We start from the raw sequence: 25,081 nt of genomic DNA, 5'->3' as shown, positions 1-25,081 counted from the left end.
GTTTCGATGCCTTGCCTGACTCAGAGAGACCATGACCTCTTCCTGGGGCCAGACCCAGAAGGAGATCTTGCCAGTGAGCATGTGGTGGCCTTCATCCACGGGGCTTGGCCGGGCACAGCCCAAAAGAAGAACATGGAGTGAACCACATAGTGGGTCCACCACCCGCTGGGATAGGTGTAGGGTTATGATGGGACACAAAGTGGGCGACAGGCATGAGCAGGCACCAAGGCGGGCCGACCCCTGGCATGGTGGCACTATGGACACAGATGGTCACCTCATTTTAAAATTGCCGGTTGCTAATCTACACATTCAGCAGACCGCACATCTGAATACACTAGCATTCTGTTTGTACACCTAAAAGCACACTGGAGAAGAAATGAAGGACACGTCTTCTGTTATATCAATAGCAAGCATCATGGTAATTAGATCTTATATATAATAATAAGATACAAAATAATACAGGATTCCAAAAAAGTGCAAGCTAATACAATCACATGAGCAAGCTCTGGCTTCTTGATTTGATTGACTTTTATTTCCTCTTTCATTTGATGCTTTGGACACTAAGTGATAATATTGACTAATACCAGACACAGGGTCAATTTTACCATAAACATGTTAGCTTTGATACCAGGGACCAGCATGCCTAGGTGCCAGAGACTGTCCACTGTCCAGCTTACAGTGCACACGACCCCAACACCCTGCAGGTGGTGGGTCCACTGGGCAGCGACTCCATGTCGTTTTTTCAGCCTGTGCTCAGCCAAGTCCCATGGATCCAGGATTGGCCACCAGATGCTTCCCGGTGAACTGGCCTCCTGGGCCTGACTCCAGACGGGGGCCCCAGTTTCCCTGCTCCGGGTGAGGTGCTACAGCTTCTTTTCCGCCGATTCACTGGAATCTTTGAATCACTCGTAGTCTGGCCAATCCCCCCAGGACCAATTTGCCTTAAGAGACCCTACCCGGGGCTATTGACCCTGATGAGACGGCTCTCAGGATCACAGGGACACACAAAGGTGGTGATTCTACCATCTTCCTTAGCGGCTCTCTTCCGCTTCACTGGTGTACAATAGGTATTCTCTGAAAACCATTCTCATTGCTGGAAAACATAATTGTGAGAATTATCTGTGACTTTTTTTTTTAACGTGGAAGTTTAATTGTAACATTAAAATGGAAGACGACGACAGGAACTTCTAATAACTCCTACGGGCTTTGACCATTTAAAACCCTGTACATATACAAGCTGTGAACTCCAAAAATGTCCACATGAATATGTGTCATGGGTCATCAAAGCTGACTCTTTCCCACTTTAAGACTGAGGGTTTATCACTATGAGTGACCTATTTCTCCTTACATATCGATTAGTGGAGCTTTAAAAAATGAATTAATCCATGAGACCTATTAATCATACAGAGGAGCCGCAGTCAAGGACATCATCAATTGACATCTCAATCTATTGTTGGGTACTTGAATGCCCACTGGACACCTTACATTAAAAGGGAGAATTAGAGTTGTGGCTCATTTGTTTGCTCCTAATGTTGCAATGCATTTTTAAACATGTTTTTATTTAATAGCCCCGGAGATTTCCCTCTGGGCAGCTTTCATACATGAGCCTATATGCTTCCGTTTGCTGATTCTGCGACCACCCCACACTGTGCTAACTATATGTACTGTACATGTAAGGTTAACTAGCAATCTGCAAAATGGACAAATTCCTGATCGCTTGGCAGTAGGTAATAAAAACCGAATTATTCGCATAGAGCCTATGCTGGGCCATGACTAATGTGTTCAGCGTGTGAAGTGTGTATGGAAAGGGGTAATCTGCAGAGTCTAGCTCCCAATAACTTGACCCAGGGGGCAATAAATCCCATAAAATCCATATTGTATTGCCTAATGAGACCAGCAGTGCTCTTTCATGTATTTCAAGGCATTATTAATACAGCAGGTGATCGCTTAATCTTCTTTAATTTCAAATTTCGACAATGGTGTTTAAAATCAATACTGTGGAAGCGCATTTATCGAGGGCCTAAATGACTAAAAGAATGAGCGAGCCCAAAGATCATTTACATTTGTTGTTCAGGCTCAAATGCGAGGAAGGGAACTTGTTTTTTAAGATATGAAACTCAACACGGCCACAGAAGAAAATCCAAAGCCTCTTTTGGCTTTAAGTCTCTGGCTTTCATTGACGGAGCTAATAACAGGGAATAAAATCTAATCATTCACTTTACTGCCCCGACACAAAGAGATTAAGAGGGGACAAAGAGTATGCGATAATCTAGACTAGAGAATGGATTAAATCGCATTTTCTTCTCAACCCTGTCTGTAACCCAAAGGCTGAAGAAGTCTAGGGATACTTAGTGAGTGAAGGGCTTCACATGACGCCTAAAGGCCTCAGACGATCAGATGCACTTCATTTAAAGCGGACGACTCAAAAATTTCAGTTTGAAAATTGTACTTTTTCAAAACCAGTGATTGGACACTATTTGCAGCGACTAACCAGATGAGCAGAGGGAGAACAAGATGGCAGGTCTGGATCATGGATATAATATAGGAGCTGGACACATTCAAAACTAATCATTGGACATATAAGCCCCAACATTTTCTATTGTTCAGTCCAGTGCACATGCTCAGTAGCGTCTCTCCAACTGGCTCCGCCCATTTGATTTTACAACACATACACAAAAACGGCTTTTCTAGCATTACAAATAAAAACTTTTGTCATTTAAATAGTCATTGAACAGCACCGTAAGATTATTAATGTTTGCAGTTGTAGGTGTCCTATTAGCAGGTTTACAGACATCTATTTCACAGCTTTTTGGGCCACTATAGACCGAATATTAGGAAAACCGCCAGCTGGAAAACCAGAACAACGAGCTGACAGATGCTAAAAAGCCCCACGGAGTTGATGGGAACCTGCAGAGTTGGGGGATAATTCTCTGTGGGTTTGTCATTTTAAGCAACTATGTTCACATTGCAAAGACATTTGATCCACTTTTAATGTAAAAAAATATGATTAGTGCCACTTTAAAGAGACTAGACGTGATCAGAAGGCGATAAATCATTATTGTTGAGGTCTGACCGCACACCGTTTATTTTTTTTTTTGCTGTTTCTTTTAAAAAAACAAAGACGAGAAAGTTCTGGAGAATCACTGCGAGTTAGTGCCGCCTGTGATGTCGGGGTGCATTTCTACCTCTTTAATGAGATTCCCTTGCCAGCACTTGCGTCTGGTGTGGCTTTTTCAGGAAGGATGGCATGCTGTATAATTAATGTGCTGGTGTTGAATTCACAGCAGGGAAATAGTGCTGATACGCTCACCTTTAAGGACAAACAGTTGCCAGAGGAGACATAAACTGGAGCAGTGTGAGACTGTGGAAAAATGGCGTGTTTACACCAGCTCAGGACACGAGTCTGTCATCGGTGTCAAGTCTGAGGAGATGGAACTCATTGATGGCGCTGTTGATGAGCTCAGTGGAGGGGTTGGTCAGGGACATTGAAATTACCACCAGATAACTTCTGTTGGCTGTCTGTCAAATCAAATATCTGCTCCTAGTCTCTTCTGTCAAAAGAATTTTGAATGCGGTAGCTGAGGTTTGAGGCATACAGTAAGTGGGGCAGGTGGTGAAACGAGATGGAACACTTACCAAAGGTCTTGAAAGCAGTGGGCAAGGGATTGACGGAAATATGAGGTTATAAGGGCCAAAATGATTTCAGAGTGTTGATACAAACAATGCCTCAGAGATGGAGGTATGAATCAGTCAGACCACCACTTTAGTTCAGACAAAAATAAATAAATCAATATTCATTGTCCCCAGAGGATAAAACCTGCTGATCCGATGACCTCTAGCACCACCATAAGGTGGACAGTTTGAGTTAATAGTGAAATATATCAAAAAATATTGGATGGATCACCCATAAACAACAATTTCCCTGAGGTTCTACCAAAGGGATCAATAAAGTTCTATCTATCTATCTATCTATCTATCTATCTATCTATCTATAATCTGGTATACAGCAGATGGACGTGTTTGTAACAGGATGAACCCTAATGACTAGCAACGATTCTCTGACTGTAAAATATTACTATACATCAATAAAACTGCTGAGAATTGTTAGATGAACAGATTGAACATTTTGCCCAGATTTTCAAGGTCAAGTAAAATTTGTCCTATATATTGGTTTTTGATGACCAGCTACATACAAACCCGATGTCACCCCACGTGCTAAGGCCAGCATGCTACATAACACAGTGACCTATGATGATAATCATTATACCTGCTGAGCACTGTCAGTGATATCTGCATCTAGCTCAAAGCACCACACTGCCCAAGCACACACCTTGTTATTCTCGTAGATTAATCGTCGCAACTGCTTGAGTTCCTTGAAGATGTTCCATCTCTGATCCAAGAGGCTTCATGACTGACTAGTTGGGAATTCCAGATACTGACATCCTTAAGGAGCCATTAACACCTGAGTCACCACCAACTAGTCAGTCAGAAGTGATGTAGCCTCTTGGATGAGAGGTGGAACGTCTTCAAGGAACTCAAGCAGTTGCTACGATTAAACAACGAGAACAACCATGACCTGGATGACTGAGGATCTTCACAGACATGTTACACACCTTGTTGCTAGAAACCCTTTTTTTTTAATTAAAAACAAAACAAAAATAAAAACTGACCAAATGCTGTCCAAACAAATTCAGTTTTACAAGAACTTCATAAGTCACATTTTCTGAGGATGCATTTCAGATGGCACCAAACATCAAATTTAAGTTAGATACTCGCTGCCATGTGGATGTTTTTTTTCACATCATCAGGTCTAATAGCCAACAAGCAAAATTTGCTGTACATCAGCCACAGTGATAATGCAGTCAGTTCAATAGCCTGTTTGTTTTGGATGTGACAGCTACATGCAGCCTTTATCACTTTACACAGATTGGTACTCACAGAGGAAATCTGAACAGAAAATAAAATTTCAAGCAACAAAAAAGTCATTATTAATTTGAATAAAATCACCAAAGAAAAGTGTTTACATCCCATTTCACTCAGCTGAGACATCTGGATTTATCCGAATCCAGTCGTCGGAAACAAGAAAATACACATTTCAACTTTGATCCATGAGTGCTCTTGTCACAAAACACAGCACCAGTTCAAAAACATTTTTACCTACACCTTGCTGAAACTAATGCAGTCCTACATAAGAGCCCTGCCAATGACACCTTGGTGGAGGTTCGATCTTTAAAAGTTGTTTTACTGAGACTGTAGTTTGCGGTGCTGTTGATTGTGATACTGAGAGCTGAGCAGTACAAAGTACATCAGCTGGTAACTGAGTGTATTGCCTATATCCTACTTCTAAAATTGTGTAACGTGAAGATGACACATAGCAAAAACAGTGGAATCGAATGAGGGTTGCAAAGCAAAAATTAAATGCCTGGTGCTCTGTGAACAAGCTGCAAGTTATTAATAATTTTGGCTTTATAACAGTAATTATTCTAATTCTGCAAAATTGTTGTGTCAATGATTTATTCAGGGTGGTCTGCACTAACCAGAAGATCTAGAAGACTGAGGATTAAGCTGCGTATAGATAATGGATGGATGATTTACTCAAATTAGGACCAAGCTGAAGGTCGAGTGGACAACTGAATTTGTCTGACGTTGCATAGGAAAATGTAAAAACTCTGAAAGTAACCAGTTTCCCTTTCCACATTGCTAGATTTAGAAACTGGAAAGAGGTCAGATAGTTAATTGGACACCGGTGGTGTGCCAGGAGAAATACGAGGATCATCACGGCCGTAGCCGCAAGCGGAGAACCCTCAAGTCATGACCCCACTGTTTTGGGAGATTTGCAGATTTTGGAATGAATTTAGCTCAAAATTAGATATTAATTAGGAGTTATTCCATCTTTCAAAAAAAATACAATAAAAAGTAGAACTTCACTTTTTCTGAAATTCCAGCTACGGCCCTGAAAAGCAAAACCAACCAGTATGACAATATCATGTCTTAATTTGTGACTTAAAAATTAAAATAATGAAGCGATACATGACGGAGCTCTTTCAGTAGCATTTTAGTCAGATTAGATTTTTTTCCACCACCAGTGGCTGGATGATGAAAATACACAACTGTGATGTAACATGACTGGGTTGAATGTGGTCCAAAGAACGCTGAACAGCTGTCTGACTGAAAACAGTTCTATTGTGAAAGCTCGAAAATATTGTTTTTGGTGTTCGGGATTACAGAAACTATCTCAGTTATGTACTTCTGTTGCTGGAAAGACATGACTGCCCCCAAGTGGCAGGAGCACCATTTATAAACATTGTAAACCCTGAGAAAGAATGTAAGGTCTGAAACTAAAGGTCACAGCAAAACGTCTGCTTCAGCAGTTATTCAAATGCTTCTCCTCCCGTGGTAATAGTCCAGTTTTAAATTTCAGGCAGCTGGTAGAAGTTTGTCCAGAATACTTCTCTTGGTTCCTTCACTCACGTTGTCAACAGGAAAGTGAACCCCTCAGTGAGTCACTCATATGTTCTATAAACCCAGTTTATTTCCATGTGGTTTACCCAAACATGGCACTATCTGGTGTGTGGCTTGCAGGTGAGTTTCCTCTCCCACTCCGCTTCCACCACTTTGTAAAGCTCCATGGAGGCTCGAGCATCCTCCACAGAAGAGTGGCCCTTTTTCCCGGTCTGAGGACACAAGAAAGGAGGATTTCAGCATCATGTTGGTAGCATTTAGGAAACTGCTCCACAAAGTAACTGCGTTTCATTGACATTGTTTGCACACATCTTTCATTCTCGATGTAAACTGAGAGGTAACTTCTCCTACCTGGATGTCACGGTTAAAGATGGCCTTCATGAGTCTCTTCAGCGAAGCACACTGATTCTCAGGAAAGCCGGCCCTCTGGTTGAGCAGAGGGATTCGGGATGTATCCCTGGTCAAGGCGCTGGGGTGAGAGTATGTGAGGGCCTTGAAGTCATTGTGGATGGCATGGCCGATCACCACCTTCCCATTGAGCAGCTTCAGGATCTACAGGACCAACAGATGGAACACGTAACTCGAACTCATTAGATTTACACAGTATGAGCTGCAAACATAGTGTGAATACACTGAAGATTTTAACCAATGTTTTTAGACTTAAACAGCAGTTGGAGAGATGTACTTCTTTTTTTTTTATCAATTTGCTTTATTTACCAGGAAAAAATCAAGATAGTTTTATGTTTTGGTAAAGTTAAGTTAGCAAAGGCATGAATTTGTGTCTTTATTTTTTTAAACTCCAAAAACCAACTTGTAAATGAAAAATTCAAACACAAAAAAACAGAAACAAGATCAACAATTTTACATCAACCAAAACCAAAAGCTGTTTTTCTCGGCTGCTGAACTGCAGCTGCCTTCAATGAGGAATATTTTGACAATGGAAATACTGAACGACTAATATGAATTTCAAATCCTAGTAAAACTGGAGCAGCCCATCTCTGTGGACTTTCTTACTTAATGCGGCAACAATCTGAATAAAACATAAATCGGTTTGACCCCACGAAACAAATGAAGAAAAGTTAAACAGAGAAACAACAAGAAGCCCCACACTGTGGAAACTCACGTTGATGAAAAATGCTTCCTTCAGCTCAGGGTTGCAAAGCTATTCATACGTGTTGGTGAGATAATGGAAATATACGAACACTAGCTCCACCTTTTGTTTGACTTTTGCTCTGTTATCTGACAACTTTCAAAGTTTTGCGCTAAGGATTACTAATGTTTTTCTGAAGTAGTGGTTGTACCGGCTGCTCCAGAGGGAGTAATAAATGGCAGTGACTGTTGTAGTGTTTGCTGTAGTCGTCCCTGTAGAAGATCAAATCAAATCCAGTTTATTGTCATTTTGCTGTACATACACAATAGTACAGGCAAGATGAGAGAGAGCGTTTCTTCAGGATCATTTAATTCGTAAGTTTTGCGGAATGAACATCTGGGATAGAGTCTAAACGTTCACTCCCGCTGTCTCCTGAAGGGGGCGCTGTGTCCATGCATGCCGCCATCAAAATCACGATCTGAACTGACTTGTCAAACAAAAATGTTAGATGTCCAGTAATTCCAGTTTTGCAACTCTGAAGAATTGCACTACCTTCTAACATTTTATAGAGCACATGATAAATCCTTTAACACCACAGAAAGCTAGAATTGAAATTAAAAAACACCTTCTGAAGAGCCCACATATTGTCCTTGGAACTTTTGCCCCAAGCAGGTGAAGAACAGTGAGAAAAAAGTAAATAATAATAGTCCATCCATCCATTATCTATACACCGCTTAACCCTCACTAGGGTCATGGGGGGCTGGAGTCTATCCCAGCTGACTCAAAGTGAAGGCAGGTTCACCTGGACAGGTAACCGGTCTATCACAGGGCTACACTTAGAGACAGACTAAATAATAAAGTAAATCTCCTATTTTGTAACTGCAGTAAGAAAGCACGAAGACTAAAACAAGAATAAAAGAACAACCTTTTGCAATTGACTGTAAAATGCAGGACATTCGTACCTCCTTCCTGGCATCTGAGTACGGCGTGGCGTTGAAGAGGTCACTGCGTCGGATGCCGCTCCATCGGGTACGGTAGTCAGTGATAGGCATGGAGGGCTTGATGAACTTATCGTAGACCACATCTCCGTCATAGGACACGATACTGCAGCGTGCAAGCTGGCTGATGCTCCCTTTTGGTCCTGCACCCACCATCTCACAGTCAATAGCGAGGTACTTGGAGGGGATTCCTGCTGGTGTGGCGATGGGCTTATGGCTGCTTGATACGGAGGGACCGGGGCCTGCGGGTGTGGATTTTGTGTTCACAGGTTCCTTTGGCTTTTGATGGCAGTCTTGGTTGAACACAGTGACAGTCAAGGAAGGCATGCAGTGTGTGGATGCAGAAGGCCTGGAGCTACAGTGTGAGGCACTGGCTGTGCTGGCTTGATAAGGTAAACCTTTGCTTTGTGTGGAAGCGGTAGGTGGTGGACATTTCCTGAATGCTCCATTTTGGTGTGGCGTTTGCTCAGGTCGAGAGCCCCCCTCATAGTGGTTGCATTTGTGTTGATCTGCTACGTAACCATTTACTTTTACATACTGCATCTTTTTTTGAAACCACGGGGTTTTCTTCTTTCGTTTTGATGCTGAACTTCCCTGTGCAGGACACATTTTGGGCCTACTGTCTGACATTTTTACGCCAAAGTAATGATTTCTAAACCCAGTTTCACACACACAGCTGTAAAGATCTGCTTATTTCGACTGCTTCAACAGGTCTTTGTCCTCTGTAGTCCAGTTTGTGTCAGCCAAATCCACTTCACAAGTGACATTCTGCAAAGCAAACACAAAAAAACAATAATTTATTGACAGTAACTTAGCAACATGGGAACTCGGGGGCTGTTCCATGAAGCACCCTCAGAAAATGAACATTGATGTCCAACGCCTGACTAGAATACACTGAACAAATCAGTCGAGGCTAAAGTGGTTCTATAAAGATCAAATCACACAATTTGGCTAATTCAATAAATGAAACCAGAGACAAAAGACTAGCAAGAAATTGCTGATCAACTGAATGCTAGAAGTAAATTTTATCAAATATATATTCTTTTTTAAACAAGAGGAAGCAGGGAATAGGGAGGCCAGAGGGAGCCTGGCTCATCCTAAGACATCAGCTCCCCGGGAAATATGATTTGTACATTTTTGGGAACACTAAATATTTGGCAGTATTTTTGCCACAGTAATATATCCTGCATAAAATTAGGCTATTATTGACGTATGATTTATGTAGAATGGTGACTAATCACCAACTCCTTTTAATCAAGTCAACCTGGCCAGCACCTCGGTCAACTCAGGCTATAAAAATAAACCTGATTTGAAAGACACCAGCCTGCATGCTGTTCTTGCCATCATCACTGAAGCACGGCACAGTATCAGAAAATAAAATATTTAGTTATTAAACCTATTTTCTACATGCTTTTCAACTGATTTCCAAGTTTTCTTGTTTTGACCTTGTTTTCAGTGTACTGACCAACACTATCAGTGAAAATAGAGGCCAGGGGCATATCAACTTGATCAGCATAGTCAATTTTTTATTTTACTGTCAACTATTTATGTAGCTCTTATCACTCTTTTACAATGACTTATAATTTATGTAGCAGACGTCCAAACATTTGACACCACATACCATGTAATTTATAAAATATAGAAGTCTACATCTTATCATTTAGCTCTGTGTAATTTATTTAAATTATTGGATATATAAGAAGATTTTCTGTAAACTTCCATTTTTGGACTGATACTGAGAAATAGAGGCAAAAGGGTAAATATTAAAATATTTACTTTCTCTTTTGGGTCGTCAGACTAACTGAAATAAGCCTGGCTTATTTTAAAATATTCTCGCTTTATGAAACAGACTCCAGGGGAATCCCATAATCTCAATTTGATTTAAAATAATTTGAACCGAAAGTGACTCTATCTTCAGTTTAACCGCACAAATGATTTACAAGCAACTGACACGAGGCTATGTACAGAGAAGGGAAATGCAAAGTTGTTGCTCTAATTAGTTAACAAATCTTAAAAACACGTATCTATAAACATACCCATTGCGTGTTGCTAGATGCTACTTTCGGTTTTGACATAAATATGCAGCTAATGCTTGTTGACGTTAACACTTGCTAACGTTAGCTCGCTCATGCTAATGCTAATCTGGTGGTTATCATTTGGTGGACATGACCGTCCCTCAGTGGAAAATTTAGCTGAGCCTGTGAACATTCACAGGTTGATACCGAGAGGTCCCACCGTTTTGGAAATCTTTTGAAATCAACTTCGTGAAATATAAAAACAGACCTGCTGCACATTGGTACCACACGAGTCTTCCTGTTCACAACAAAACAAGAACATCCGGGGCATGTTGCCTTTAAGTACAACTTGACAGATCGGGAGCTTGAGTGGGACAAATGCGTAAACGAATAGTTATCTGGTTTATCAGGTCTATCTTATAAAACATCAATAGAATTTTAATAGGTTTTATATTTAGTGTAGATGCTGACAAATCTGAGCAGCCTTATTAAACGCAAAGTCTATGCACAATTTCTGTAATAACTTTATTTTTATACATTTATATGAACTGCTAGATTTCTTGCGCCGCGTTCAAATGCACTGGCGGCGTAACTGATTATTAAATCAATAGCAAATATCAATAAAACGCCGAAGACAATTTTGCCCCATAACGTCTAAATTTAAAATTTTAACTTCGCCTAACTGCCCACCAATTAACCCAGAAATTACGAGTAACTCCTGAACGCATCGTCATTCTACACGAGAAAGTTACAGTTAGCTACGGAAGCTAGCTAATGGCTAAAAACAACCAGCATTTAAATGAATTTTAATTTAAAAAACATAGCAGGAGTTTTGTAAATATAAAAATAAATGCAGATTTTAGGAGCGAGCTGGTCGTTATGTCGGTGTTTTAGACACGCTTCGTCTTAGCAGGAAAAAAAGAAACGCAGCGTTTAACAAGCTAACGCATGCTAGCATTAGCTCCCCTTCAAGTCCCATGAGCTGTCAGCAGCACAAGATGTGGAGATGTTTACAGCAAGTTTCTCAGCAGAGCAACAGAGAGAGCTGGCGAAAAGACTCACCACGTTTCTGTCTCAGTACAGGCATCTATCCGACTCCTACATAATTGTGCGTATGGAGCTTTCTTCTGTTGCTACAGTTTGCAGGTGGTCCTGTCAGGGGGGAGTGAACTGTTGTTATGTTTTGCAGTAAAGACTGAGAAAGATAATGTCCACCAGCTGTGTCTTTGTCATACATGTGCATCCAAGTTCAGTCCAGCTGATTTCACTGCCCTCTAATTTTGAACACCAATAAATCATTGAAATCTGAATATAAAATATTCTTGTGTGTATTGAGAAACATATGAAATAAAATGAATGCTTACAGCATTCATACAGGTAGCTAGATTAATATCCCATCATTTTAAAGTTTTCCATTAAATGTCTGTGTGTTCTTCTCGCTGCAGGAGTTCTTCACTGAAGATCTCTGGCACACTTTACCCAGCAGCTGGCAGGCTGTGTTGCAGGACTTGTCCTATCCACAGATTGCAGACCTATTTTTAGATGCCACCCATGAAGACAGGAGGTACTGCCGGACTATACTAAGGCACTTCATAGATTCTTAAAGTAAGGTTGCTAACAAAATAAGGATAAGAAACATGAGCATGAAGAAATGGAAGCACAAAATAGCAAAAAGCTGTTACATAAAATTGAAGATTTACAGGAATAGTTCTGCCTTTGCATCGGCTTTCTCTTCACCGCTGTATCAGGAAACAGTAGTGTGGTGTTTTTAAAAAAATCTAGATATGACACCTGCTACTCTGGAAAAATCTTTAAAAACTAGTTGTTATTGTTTAGCTGGTCATGCTATACATAATTTTTGCAACTTTTCTGATTCCAGGTCTTTGCAATTAATTGACTATATCAGGAATTATTATTATATATGCAAAAGAAGCACTAATACAATATGACATGCAATAAAAACACAGTAAATTGATCCTAGTAAATACATGTAATCCTATATTTTAACCTGTATGATAGTGTTAAAGATATCAAATTACATTCTCTGTAGTCTGTGGTGTTTGTCTTCATTTGTCTTTATTTGGTCTCTATCAGTATCTAAATTACTAATGACTGATGTAGAGATACTAAATTCATCGGGATGCAATTTTTAAGAGTCCATTTATGTTTTGGAATTATAATCAGTTTATATTTTGGGCCCTTTCTGAAATGTCATGACAATTAAAAATGCAGAATAATGCCACACCAATGAGGTAAATATTAAATCTAATGACTTCATCGTTACAGATATCCTTCGGTGTGGCCGCTGTCCCTCTTGGCTTTCCGTGCCACAGCTCATGCCCTGGCGTTCCCCAGAGAGTCCATTCATGAGCAAGGCAGGGTTGCCGGTTTGGTGAAGCCTGAGGAGTTCCAGGAAAACCAGAGTCAGAGCTCACTACTGGGGCACATATTCAGGAAACACGTTAAACCCAAGAAGCAGCACGAGATTCGCAAGCTAGGCATGGTACAGGGTTTTTTGTCTCACATGGTTTCTGCTTTTTAAATGAAATGTTAGAACATGTAGTTTTTTTCTTTTTGGTTGACTTTGAATCTGTTTTTTTGTTTTTATTCCCAGCTGGTGAAACAGCTTTGTGACCAGACTGAGTGCAGCAGAGTGGTTGACGTTGGCTCCGGACAGGTATCGTTCACAGGCTGCTGGGAATTATCGTGTTTAACGTGTCAGCACATAACAACAGTGCATCAGCTTCACTAAGACAAACACTTTAATGATTCTCAGGAATGAGATTACCTATCATGGCGCTGGAACAGTAGATAATGACACATTGAACACTGATTGCTTTAAACAGGGCCATCTGACTCGTTTCCTGTCCTTTGGGCTCGGACTGTCCGTCACTGCCATTGAGGCTGATCACACCCTTGTTACTATGGCGTCCAGGTTTGACGGACAGTTAATCTGGGCGTTGGAGAAGGAAAATCAGAAGAAGGTTGGTGATTTGCTAAACTTGTTGTATTCATCTAGGTTATTAAAACCCCAACACTGAAGCTTTTTGCAATATGATCTCTCAGTCTTGCTTATTTAACAACATTTACAGTTTTCACTCCCATAGTTATGCTTTTATAAAGGATCAGATTGATGCCTGTTCTCAAGATGTTATCGGTAGACCTTTTCAGGAAGTGTCAAAAAAAAAAAACTGAATGTAAACACAACACTGACACATTTATCACCCGTAAAAGATGATTTGATGAACTTTTTAGTAAATTGGCTTTCTTACACATCTAGCAGAAGCAACATAATGCTATCTTGTGTCTTTGTCCACCTGATGAAAGAAAGCGCAATATGTTTCTCTCCTTATAAGTCTAGTTTTCAGTCTACCAACCTCAGAGTAAAATATCTTACCCTCCTATTCTCTTCACCTGCCTGCCTCTAACTCTCTGCTATTCTGTTTTTTAGAGGTTTCTCAAGTTCTGACACCAAAATCTGAAAGCAACGACCTGAAATCTATTAAAAACACTCCTTTTACTGCTACACTTCATAGATTTTTGATATAAAAGTGTAGAATGTAGCATCTTCAAAGCTGCCTTTTTTATTCGAGTTTCACGTTCTGCCATATGTGGCATCAACATAAATATTAATATTCATCTTTCTTCTTCTTAGAACTGCACCTCTCAGCTCCCAATTTCTCAGTCCTCTCCCCGCCACGTGGCTGGCTGGGTGAACCCCAAGGCACCATGGGAGGCTTTCATAAAGCAACTAAGTGCTACAGGATGTGTCAGCGAAGGTTCCTCAACCCCATCTGGACCCAGCAAAAAGAGACTGCGGGGCTCTAAGCGTCAGGGGCGCTCTCGTGACCTCCAGGCTTCACCATCTCATGGCTCCACGCGTTCTGATGCTCATTCACAAGACTCAAGTAAGAATGAGTCTGAAGACGAGTTATCTAATGAAAACTGCTGCTCATGCATCCAGCCTGTTCATCAGCAGGATGTCAACCCTGAGGAAAGCAGCCTACAAGGTTACCCAGACTTCATCCTGACTGGTCTCCACGCCTGCGGAGACCTCAGCACCACCCTCCTCCGCCACTTTGTCAACTGCCCACATGTTCGCGGCATCACTTCTGTTGCGTGTTGCTACATGAAAATCACAACCAAAGAAAACCCCGCCCCTCCAGGACTGGTCGTATCTTCCGCTCCAGTGACACCGGGCCACGAGTCTGTTCCCTCAGAGTTTGGCTACCCGATGAGCTCGTGGGTGCGTGGGTTGCCGGGACATCAGCTGTCCTATAAGGCGCGAGAGGCGGCGTGTCATGCCGTGGAGGATTACATACGGAGGCTCAGAGAGGAAAGCGAGTTACTGAGGACACACTGTTACCGGGCAACGCTGGAGACCTTCATCAGGGATACGAGGCCAGAGCTACGCAGGGCAGGAATCCAGACCATTAAGAAAGCCCACTTATTACCTTTTACAGAGTGAGTAAAGACTGCAGCCTCCAGGCATTTACACAAAGTTGCACCATAAGGCACAGCGCTGGCACGAGGAGCAAATTCCCAAAAATGGGCAAAAAGGCAACAATAAACATCATGGCAGAGACCGGGGGAGAGTCAGTGAGGTTTGCAATGTGTTGCATTAGTTTGTGTAAATGATCCTCTAGAGGAATAGTGTTTATGTCTTGCTTGTGCTTGCTGCGCTACTCACAGAGTTGCGACACAAATGCACGACATCTGGCCTCTAGCATGAGTTTGGACTGTATTTATTGTTTCTTAACTAGAACAAAACCAAGCACGAGTAAGTAGAATTTTCAGTGATTCATCCCACCTATAAATGGGTGTTTGTTTAAACCTTGTGCAGGTTAGTTAGTAGGGAGAGCAGAATATGCCACCTGCAAAGTAAAGAGAATGCAAATAAATACAGAAAATAATATGCAAGGGTCCCTCAAAAAGTCTCTACTACTCTGATAGCAATATTTCCAATTATGGGTTGCTGCCTGTGAATTTATCTGCTTGGCACATTGACTTTTTTGATCTCTTGGGGCCTGCCAATGTCAAAAACTTTCAAGTTCTATTGATTTTGGGGTCTCTTTTTTTTTTACACTGGTAACATTTTTAGGAAAATCAACATCCTGCTCTGTTTTCACATCCCAGATACGCCCGTCTGGGTCTGGCTCGGGTCGGCCTGCCTCCCGACTTGCCCCTGGACCCTGAGCAGGTGGAGGCCATGCTGAAGCAGCAGGGCAGGGTGGTGGTGTACTTCAGCCTGGCCCTGCTGCTGGCTCCTGTGGTGGAGACGCTGGTGCTGCTGGACAGGATGATCTACCTGCAGGAGAAGGGTGAGCCAATGAACTCACATTTATTAACCTGATGCTGCATTTTTGTGCTACTGCATTCCCTCCAACTAAAGTCTGGACTCTCTGCAGGTGTGGACAGTCAGCTGGTGCCTCTCTTCGACCCAAACTTTTCTCCAAGAAACTTTGTGCTGGTGGCTCTGAAACCTTGTGGATAGAGTGGACAAAAAGACCCACCAAGTCGCTCTTGGTTTCTTGGGGATATGAAATCATGAACATTAAGGGATTTTTGTTTTCTGGCTTTTATTCATCATCTTAGCTGCAGATGTGTTTTTTCCTCCATGAGTCCATGTCTTCGTAGCGGTGGAACTCTTCAGATCTCAAGCTTCACTGTGATGCAGAAACATGCTGGAAAATTAGGACTGTTTTTCGTTCCAAAACGGGCACTTAGTTCTGTTTCCATGAGCTTGATGAACAGTGAATCTATAAAGTGGCTTTAAGTCCATCTAAACATCATGTTCTTGACTTCATACATGTCACACTGGTTTTCACTCAGAGTCTTCAAGATAGCACAGAAGCAATCGAGTGTTTCGCTCTGTTTTTTTTATTGCATGGTCGTCTCTCTGCATATACAAACATGTTTGGGGGTTTTTGCTTGTTTTTTTAAATTGTATTTTATTACTTTTGTCATTTTATGAAGCACTATGGGACAATCGTGCTTTTTATGTCTGCACCTCAAAGCAATAAAAACAACTTGTGCTTTTAATGTTTGTCACAGACGTGTTGTTATTTTGCATAGGTGTGACATGAAGTGTGTTGCTTTTCAGGTGAGTGTCAAGCAAAGCTACTGTATGCTTGAACAAATGTGTTTTAAGGGTCGTTGTGATATATGACCTTATTCAAACAGGTCAGCACTGAGGAGAATCAAAGATTATTTCTCTTTTCCTCAAATGATTAAAGCTGTAATATTTGTACTTATTTTGTCCACTAGGTGACACAATAGCTCAACAACAAACTCACATGTAATCACTAGTATCTGTTTTACAGCTGGTTATTAGATAGTCGGTTACGGCTGGTTGATCCTCAGTAGGTAAAGTGGAAGAAAACAAGACTGCAGTGAACTGGGGAGCTACAGCTGTTAGAGGAAAAGACATTAGTACTGTAGCACTTCACAGCCTTGATCTCACTATGCAATTAAAAGAGCAAATGAAGTGACCAAATCAACACAAATTAAACCAGCCTGATGTGTGAACAAAGTCAAGTGAGCTTTCTGAGGGCATTGTTGTATCTGTAATGAACAGAGTCACGATAAAACCTGTAATCACCAGATCGCCACATAGAATAGAATAGAATAGAATAGAATAGAATACACTTTATTCATCCCAGACCTGGGAAATTATTGTAAACAGCAGCATCCAAAAATATAGAAAGTACAAGAAAATAACAATAATGAAGTAGTGTTTCCTTAGGGGGGGTCCTCCACACTGGGGGTTGTGTGTGGTCTGGTGCTGGGGGTGCTGTCTGTGGGTCCCCTCGGCCCGGCTGGTTTAGGGGCTCCCCACCTCATTGTGGGGATCCGGGTGTCGGCGCCCCCAGTGGTCATGGTCTGCAACTCCTCCTGGTGTGGATGGCCCCAATGGTAGCGTTTCCTACAATCCTCAGTGCCATGCCATGCTTCCTTTAGTCTAGTGGTGTGTGTGTGTGTGTGTGTGTGTGTGTGTGTGTGTGTGTGTGTGTGTGTGACTGCATGTGCCATATGTGTGTGTGTATGCATGGAGGGTGGGATCGACGAGTTTTCTATTATAATATTCTTAAATGTTGTCATGTTTTTAAATGTTGTAACGTTTTAAATGCTGTAAAGCCCTTTGTGTTGCTACACTGGATGAAAAGTGCTATATAAATTTGATTTGATTTGATTTGATCTGATCTGAACATGCATCCCTGGTGTCCGCACACTCCGGTTGGGCAGTCCACACACTGGCTGAATGTGGGGAGAGTGGTAGAGAGCGATGTGTGGTTAAAGTCTCCTGACATGACCATCAGAGACTGAGGGTGTGATGTTTGCAGCTGGGACACTGAACTACAGATGGGTTCAGCAGCATGCAGCAGCATCAGCCGAGGGGGGGATGTAAACTGTAATCATCCGGACATGCGAGAACTCCCTCCCTCCCCACATCTGCACTGAATAAAAAAAGTAAAAAAATAAAGTATTGTGCAAGAATAGAGTTGAAGTGGTGACTCTTTTTTTTCAACTCCAGGTTTCCAGAAGCGTGACTCAAAGTATGAACATTCAGAAGAAAAAGGGCCCAAGACCCTCAAGCAGGTCAGCTGCTGTGTCCTTTGCATTGCTGTCTTACTACTGGGTCACGCTACACAAGATTATCAACTATTTCTTTTCACAGTAAACAATGGTGGTTGTGCAACTCTGGGAGAAACAAACAACAGAGCTCTTTTTGAAAAACAAATCTTATTAATGTTAAAATGCTTTCCATCCAAAAGAGAAATTATTGTGCCAGTTATATGCAACAACTTCACACCCCCCTCCAGGTTACCCAGAAAGCACATTATCACAACCAGATGTTGTGCGCACCACAAAGCTCTTTACCCCCTTGGATTGAATTTCTCAGAATAGGGCTCCTGCTCTGAGACCAGTTTGGCTCTAATTTTGCATTGAGCTTTCTACCAATCTGTGGCCTCACCAGTGGTCCTAAATCAGCGCCTTGTTTGTAGACACTCCATTCGAGGACTCGTACCCCACCTCCTAAGCAGAGCAGCAGAGACACACTAGTCCCACACCAGCCTATAGGGGAGTTTTTCAGATCACTGAGAGCCATGAAGCATCTCTCGCTGGTGGTTTTGGGTTTGCTGCTGTCTCTTCAGCAGGCACGCAGCGGGAGAGAGGATGCATCGAACTGCAGGCCATTCACAGCCACCTTTTGTCGAGATTTGGGTTACACCACCACCCTCCATCCCAGCGGAGTTCAAGGCTACAACCTGCAGCAAATTGGTCCGATTGTGGAGACGGCCTGCTCACCGGCCATCGCCACAGTCCTGTGTCGTGTCGTGTTGCCTGAGTGCAACTCAGAGAATGACAGCCGGAGGAAACCATGCAAAGCTCTGTGTGAGAAGGTCAAGACGGAGTGTGAGTCTGTCCTCAGAGCAAAGAGGTTGTACTGGCCAACGAAGCTCCGATGTGACAGTTTACCAGAATCCAACTGTTTGCAGGTTAGTGTAAAATAACGAGGATGTTTTTAGATATTGGAAATAAACAGTGACCGTTTTTTAGACTCTTCAAATGATTAGTTTTGTTGAGATGTTAGTGCATGCTAAATATAAAGGAGATGTAAGAAGCTTAACTTAGCGTAAAGACTGAAAACAGGAGGAAATGGCCACCTTGGCTCTGCCCAAAGGTATCCAAACATGACAACCTGCACCTCCACAGCTACTAGTTCTGTTTTTGCTTAAACATAATCAGTGCAAAGAGCAAAACAGATTTTTGTGTCAGTGAGACTGCAGGAAATCAAAGCACACAGCCAAGAAACAGTCGAACAAACTCTAGGATTGCTTTACACTTAAGTTTGTGTACAAATTAAGCACTTTAACTAGAAACTAGAGAGCTTCAGAGGTGCTGGTCGGTGGATTTTATTACCTTTAACTGGTTCAGCCTGCTTCTGAGACAAAAGGAAGCAAACGAGAGCACAACCTAAAAATGTGCATTTATTTAAAAGAGTCAAAAAGGGGAAAAGAAAAAGAAAAGCTTATTGTTTATAGTGTAAGTTGACTCTACAGGAACATTTAAAGTAGACACCTGGGCCACGATGGCTAAACATTAGTAAGACAAATCCTGGTTTCACATGAATTGGCAGAGGAGTAAGATGAAAATCAGACATTACTGACTTAATTTTTCTCTCTTCCAGGATCACAACAAACCTGCTACTGAAGCCCCCCCTGCAACATGTCAGCCAATCACAGCCTCTCTCTGCAGAGACATGATTTACACAGACACCATCATGCCCAATATTCTGGGTCACACTACGCAGGAGGACGCAGCTCTGGCAATGAATACGTTTTCTCCGCTCGTACAGGTGGGGTGCTCTACTCACCTGAAGCCTTTCTTGTGCTCCGTCTACATTCCCAAGTGCCTGTTGGGAAAAGCTCAGCCTCCCTGCAGAACGCTCTGTGAGCAAGCACGAGCCGGCTGTGAGTCACTGTTGATCAAATATGGTTTTCAGTGGCCGGACCAACTCAGATGCGACGCGTTCACCACAGAGACTTGTGAACATGTAAGTCTGCTCCTTTTTGGCTCTAACATGATGTCTATAAGGATCTTTGTGAGTTCTTGAAGTGCAGTTAGGCTGAATGCCAGTGATTCACTTTTCAAGTCTGTAGCACTCCAGGATGTGATCAGAGGTAGGAAATCACCTGCAAAGTCTGAGGAGGTCAAAAACTCCAGAAACATTTGTAGGTGCTGGAATGATTTTATTTTAAACCAGCACATTTTAGGTGTGAAGCAGAGAGAATAAAAAAAAAATCAGTCATGTACAGCGCCCTCCATAATTGTTGGTTAAGATGTGTTAAAAGCCTTAAAATAAATTCAGCTTTTATTGCAGAAGCAAACTCTCACACTGGAAATCGTAGAAAAATGTAACCTTCAACTCAGCTCTAATGAATTGTTGGCAAAAGGGTTGTACAAAGTATTAACATCAAGGGTGCTAATAATTGTGGCACACATGATTTGATGTCAAAGAATAATTTTTTTAATGTGGGATTTTTTTTCACACTGAATAAATGCACTTGAATTGAAGGTTTAATTTTCTTTTTTTTCCCCATTATATTTTATTTAGAAAAATACTGAATTTACTAGAAGCTAAAGAACACATCTTAACCAGGGGTGCCAATAATTATCGAGGGCGCTGTACATCCATCCAACCAGGTGGCTTCTGGCCAGTTGTCGTTACAGCTGTAACTGCGCTAAACAATATTGTCACTGAGTCCTGGAGCACATGTTGGTAGTAAAATGAGAAATATAATTTTTTAGGTGGCATTGTGTTACGTATTAAGTGCATATAAAAAAGCAAGTTACAAGCAAGTAGTCTCACCAGAATAGTCTCACGTCAATGCACTCCTACGCTCCATTAAGTCCACTCTCTAAATATCTAATAACCTTCGAATCTATGTCCAGCAATATCTCTAATTTTACAACATTTGGACAGTCTCACCTGCCTTGTGCTTCCACTGCACAGGTGAGCAAAAACAAAAAAAAACAACAACAGTTCAAACTTTAAAACCAAATGCAACACTGTGAATGCCTTCCAGGAGAGAGTGTATGAAAAAGTATGCATTTACCACCATATTTAAACAGTTTCACATTCCTCTATGTGAGAGTCAGCTTGTCAATCTGCCGACCAGTGTGGGCATGAAATAGTAACATCAGTCATATGAGCTCCCTCTTTCTGAGCCATCCCCCAACTCTTTGCGAGGACAAATCCTTAACAGACAAATCATCACCAATTAAATTAACTTTTCTAGAAAGTCACATCCCCTGCCTTCGCCCTAAGTCGGCTGGGTTAGGCTCCAGCCCCCCATGACCCTAGTGAGGATTAAGCGGTGTATAGATAATGGATGGATGGATGGATGGATGGATGGATGGATGGAAAGTCACTTTGCCAGTTATAGGAGCATGCACATTTGTTGTTGTATGATAAAATTGATTTCCATTTCTCTTCATCCAGGCTGCATTCGGCAGTTTTACGGAAACACCTTCAACATGTCAGCCCATCACCGTTCGTCTCTGCACAGATCTGCCTTACACAGAAACTGCGCTGCCGGGCGTTCTCGGCCACAGAACCCAGGACGACGCGGGCCTGGAAGTGCATCAGTTTTATCCACTAGTAAAAGTACAATGCTCCCCTCATCTGAAGCCCTTCTTGTGCTCTGTCTACGTCCCCAAGTGTGAGGGCGGAAAACCTCGACCTCCCTGCAGAACGCTCTGTGAGCAAGCTCGGTCCGGCTGTGAAACACTGATGAACAGGTTTGGCTTTCAATGGCCAGAATCCCTCAAATGCGATAAATTTACTACGGAGTCCTGTGAACAAGTAAGTCTGGATGAATGTTTATGTGTTGAAGGTCACTTGATGAGGATTTTTTTGTTGTTATAGGTTTGTTCAACGACGGGTTCAGATTGCAGATTCAACACAAAAATAGCCTCAAACAGAAGACAGCTACCACTATGGATGCCATTGTTTGTTTGCTTCCAGTTGTTTATCTCTAGCAGCTCCTTCCTGATGACCTCACACAGGTCACCAGGATCCTGAAGCCTTCACACATGTCAAGAACAATGGCAGGCCATAGTTGGCTGAGAGAAAACATGAGAAGAAAGACTTTACAGTTTGTATAATTGGCTTGCAAGACTAGAATATTGCGCAATCTGGACCCTGCATGACTGTTCTGATGGAAGAGCCAGCAAATGTGGCCTGTATTACTTTTTGTTCTCTCTCTGTCTTTTGTTAGCTTGCTAACATCACAGAAATTGTCCACATTGAGTGGCTTTACTAACTCCCAAATAGCTCTCCTTTTTTTGCAGAAACATTACAGTCAATACAAACAAAAATTATGAATATTATCTTGTAGCTACATGACCTTTATCTCAGCACATAATGCTAATATGGAGCAGCAGTAGGTGGCAACCATCCAGTTTTCTTAAGTATCAAAGTAATTGGATGATGAACAGACTCTGTGGCGCAACGGTAGCGCGTCTGACTCCAGATCAGAAGGTTGCGTGTTCAAATCACGTCAGGGTCAAGCTTTCACTTATTCACACTTGAACTGCAACGTGAAGGTTCCTTGTCGAGTTTTGAAATTTAATAGCCCAATGGAGCCGGCTGTGGCTCAGGTGGTTCGATCTCCAGCCCCTCCACAGTCCAACTGTCCTTGGGCAAGACGCTAAAACCAAAAGCTGCTCCCAATGGCGGGCAGCACCTTGCATGGCAGCTCTGTGGCCATTGCTGTATGAATGTGATCTACTCTCAAAAATGTACGTCGCTTTGGATAACAGGGTCTGCTAAGAGAAATCTTAATTGTAATAGGTGCACCACAAACAGGAACTGCTAATTCACATGTTTCATACTTTTGTTGGCTGCCAAATTGACAAAATAAGAATAAATGTAGGCTAAAAATCAGTCTCCCAAAAATTGCATTCCTATACAACCAAACCACATTGTCAGCTACTATTTGCGAGAAACATACTTTCTGCCAGACTACATTTGTCTGTGACGAATTCCAAATACATTTCTAATCAACATTTCTTTGTGTTCCTTTTCAGATAGGGCAGGTTAGTCACCCTGGTAATGCAGGAACGAGAGATGAAGCTTTAAACATGCTATGAAAGGGATGCAATTTGACCGAAACCATTATATTTTGCTAAGAATAGCATCGTGTAGTTTTGTTTCCTTAACTCAACCAGGCTCCCAATAGGTAGTAATCTTTGTAAAAGTATCAGTGAAAGCATGACATTGTCCTTTTACCTTCTTAAATAGGTTTTGTACCTAAATCTAACCATAAAGTAGGTGATTGAGCTCTACAGTCTCCTTGGTGGAAGTCTGACATGACTTCATCCTCCACTACAATCTCCTTGTGTGGATGTTGTGGTTCTTTTAAAACTGGAAGCCTAAAATTTGTTTGCTACAGAAAGAAATTAGATTACAATAAAAATGTACATGTGAATGCAGTTTTACAGGAGCGAGAAGGACAGAAAATCTGGCACATGCTAACTCTCGAAGTATGCAAAGTAGTCTTTTCCACAATCATAGACTCCCCCCTTAAGTTTTGTTTCTGTGGCCCAACCTTTATGTGAAGACCAAATTTTTACCAAAGGTGTCTCCCCAGTTAAAAACAAAACCCGCGAAAGCTCAACTGGCTGAGCTGGCGTCCCACGTTCAGGGGCTATAGTCCCTGACGCAGAGGTCATGGGTTCGAGTCTCGCTCATGGTTCTTTCCTGCATTCTTCTCCCCACTTTCCTGTCTCTCTCTTGACTTTCTTATCAAATAAAGGCAGAAAAGCCAAAAAAAAAAATAACTTCACCGAAGCTTGACTGACCGTAATCAGACGTATAATGACATTGTGCACTTGTGTGTCCAGTACGGAGTGAGCAGCAGTGGAGGAATCTGCGAGCCCATCACCATCCCGATGTGCCAGGGCCTGTCCTACAACCAGACCATCGTTCCCAATCTTCTGGGACACACAAGTCAAAGAGAGGCGGTCACCAAGATGTCCTTTTTCAACTCCATTGCGCAAAGCGTGTGCTCGGTGGACATACGCCTCTTCCTGTGCAGGGTTTACGCCCCCGAGTGCGTGGCTGGCCAAGTGCAGCGGCCCTGCAGGTCTTTCTGCGAGAATGCCAAACGGGCCTGCGAGGGTTTGATGAACAGTTTTGGCGTTTCCTGGCCAAATGAGCTGCAGTGTCGCTCATTCTCAGAGGAGTCGTGTGTGTCCGTAAGTAATGGATTGATTGGTGATGACAAGGAATAAGAACAGTTTGATTTAATGTCAGAAGTGAATCAGAATATTTTCTAAAAGCTGCGTCTTCAGATTGTTTACTGGTTGATTTTACATGACATCTTCCTTTTCTTTTTCTTCCACAGGAACGGCAAAACCCTGAGGTATTACAACTAAGTGTTTTCAGGAATTTAAGGCAAAATCTATACCAGCAATTACCTACTGCCACTTTGTAGCACACATTGCACTTTCCTCAAGCTAATTTCTCCTGCTTAAGATCCTCACCAGTAGTTTTTTAAAGACACTGATACCATCGATTGCAGTCATCAGAGACAAAAAGCCACTTCATAATTCCAAACAGGAGACAAAACTTTAAAATTAAGCTCGAATAATAACAAATAACCTGAAGCTGTTCTGAGGAGTATTTGATACCTACTGGAATTAGTGATGAATATTTTATTAGGGAGTCCCTGTTTTGCAATTGACACAATGCCTCCTCCTGCTGCCGATGCTGTTTATCTGATGGATAGCTGCAGTTAATGCAACAACAACAGCAGCAGTGTGCCAGCTAAATGTAATCACTGCTCAAACTGGCCACACCTTTAGTAAGGCATGAGTTTAAAAATGGGTAAGTTGTCATAAATGGGCAAGTTAGCTATGGAGACTAAAACCATTATTTGTACCAGGCTGTAAACATGTTTATTTTATTATAACATGTGGGTCTATAGCTACTAGCTTGCCTTTGG

General features: G+C 41.9%; 3 protein-coding genes and 1 non-coding gene across 5 annotated transcripts in view; 3 read left to right on the top strand and 1 right to left on the bottom strand.

Annotated features, from left to right (window-relative positions):
* Nucleotides 1–4,614: 4,614 nt before the first annotated feature.
* On the bottom strand, nt 4,615–11,715 carry isg20l2 (interferon stimulated exonuclease gene 20-like 2). 2 transcript variants are annotated; one of them, XM_008293873.1, is made up of 4 exons: nt 11,628–11,715; nt 8,515–9,318; nt 6,814–7,014; nt 4,615–6,674 (listed from the first exon to the last, which is right to left on the bottom strand). In XM_008293873.1, the coding sequence occupies exons 2-4, from the start codon at nt 9,178–9,180 to the stop codon at nt 6,561–6,563; spliced, it is 981 nt and encodes a 326-aa protein (XP_008292095.1). In that variant the 5' UTR covers nt 9,181–9,318; nt 11,628–11,715; the 3' UTR covers nt 4,615–6,560. The 2 variants fall into 2 exon arrangements, with proteins under 2 accessions (XP_008292095.1, XP_008292094.1); XM_008293872.1 differs by lacking the exon at nt 11,628–11,715 and adding an exon at nt 10,834–10,888.
* On the top strand, nt 11,356–16,607 carry mettl25b (methyltransferase like 25B). The gene is made up of 8 exons (XM_008293874.1): nt 11,356–11,673; nt 12,011–12,129; nt 12,852–13,068; nt 13,180–13,242; nt 13,412–13,549; nt 14,221–15,029; nt 15,702–15,886; nt 15,974–16,607. Exons 1-8 carry the CDS (start codon nt 11,572–11,574, stop codon nt 16,057–16,059), a joined length of 1,719 nt encoding a protein of 572 aa, XP_008292096.1. The 5' UTR covers nt 11,356–11,571; the 3' UTR covers nt 16,060–16,607.
* Nucleotides 16,608–18,578: 1,971 nt separating this feature from the next.
* The window catches only part of LOC103366218 (atrial natriuretic peptide-converting enzyme-like), a 9,331-nt gene continuing 2,828 nt past the window's right edge, over nt 18,579–25,081 (top strand). Inside the window, exons 1-5 of the mRNA XM_008293880.1 lie at nt 18,579–19,066; nt 19,759–20,124; nt 21,574–21,936; nt 23,979–24,332; nt 24,482–24,499. Of these exons, the coding sequence (XP_008292102.1) occupies nt 18,674–19,066; nt 19,759–20,124; nt 21,574–21,936; nt 23,979–24,332; nt 24,482–24,499 (1,494 nt within the window). The 5' untranslated portion in view covers nt 18,579–18,673. The remainder of the gene's footprint in view (nt 19,067–19,758; nt 20,125–21,573; nt 21,937–23,978; nt 24,333–24,481; nt 24,500–25,081) is intronic.
* On the top strand, nt 22,571–22,642 carry trnaw-cca (transfer RNA tryptophan (anticodon CCA)). Its single transcript has one exon. It is a non-coding gene; the product is annotated as a tRNA-Trp (tRNA).

This window comes from Stegastes partitus, unplaced genomic scaffold (assembly GCF_000690725.1).
Source record: "Stegastes partitus isolate 25-593 unplaced genomic scaffold, Stegastes_partitus-1.0.2 Scaffold917, whole genome shotgun sequence".
Classification (NCBI taxonomy): domain Eukaryota; kingdom Metazoa; phylum Chordata; class Actinopteri; family Pomacentridae; genus Stegastes; species Stegastes partitus.
Note: the sequence above shows the minus strand (reverse complement) of the source record. Positions and strands in the feature narration are given on the sequence as shown.

Excerpts from the sequence above, each read along its gene's own strand:
- isg20l2 (XM_008293873.1), bottom strand. The coding sequence starts at position 9,180 with ATGTCAGACAGTAGGCCCAAAATGTGTCCTGCACAGGGAAGTTCAGCA. Across the intron at positions 7,015-8,514 it reads ACTCAGATGCCAGGAAGGAG|ATCCTGAAGCTGCTCAATGG; the intron begins GTACGAATGTCC and ends TTGGTCCTGTAG. Across the intron at positions 6,675-6,813 it reads TCTTTAACCGTGACATCCAG|ACCGGGAAAAAGGGCCACTC; the intron begins GTAGGAGAAGTT and ends TTGTGTCCTCAG.
- mettl25b (XM_008293874.1), top strand. The coding sequence starts at position 11,572 with ATGTTTACAGCAAGTTTCTCAGCAGAGCAACAGAGAGAGCTGGCGAAA. Across the intron at positions 13,550-14,220 it reads AGAAGGAAAATCAGAAGAAG|AACTGCACCTCTCAGCTCCC; the intron begins GTTGGTGATTTG and ends TCTTCTTCTTAG. Across the intron at positions 15,030-15,701 it reads CACTTATTACCTTTTACAGA|ATACGCCCGTCTGGGTCTGG; the intron begins GTGAGTAAAGAC and ends TTCACATCCCAG.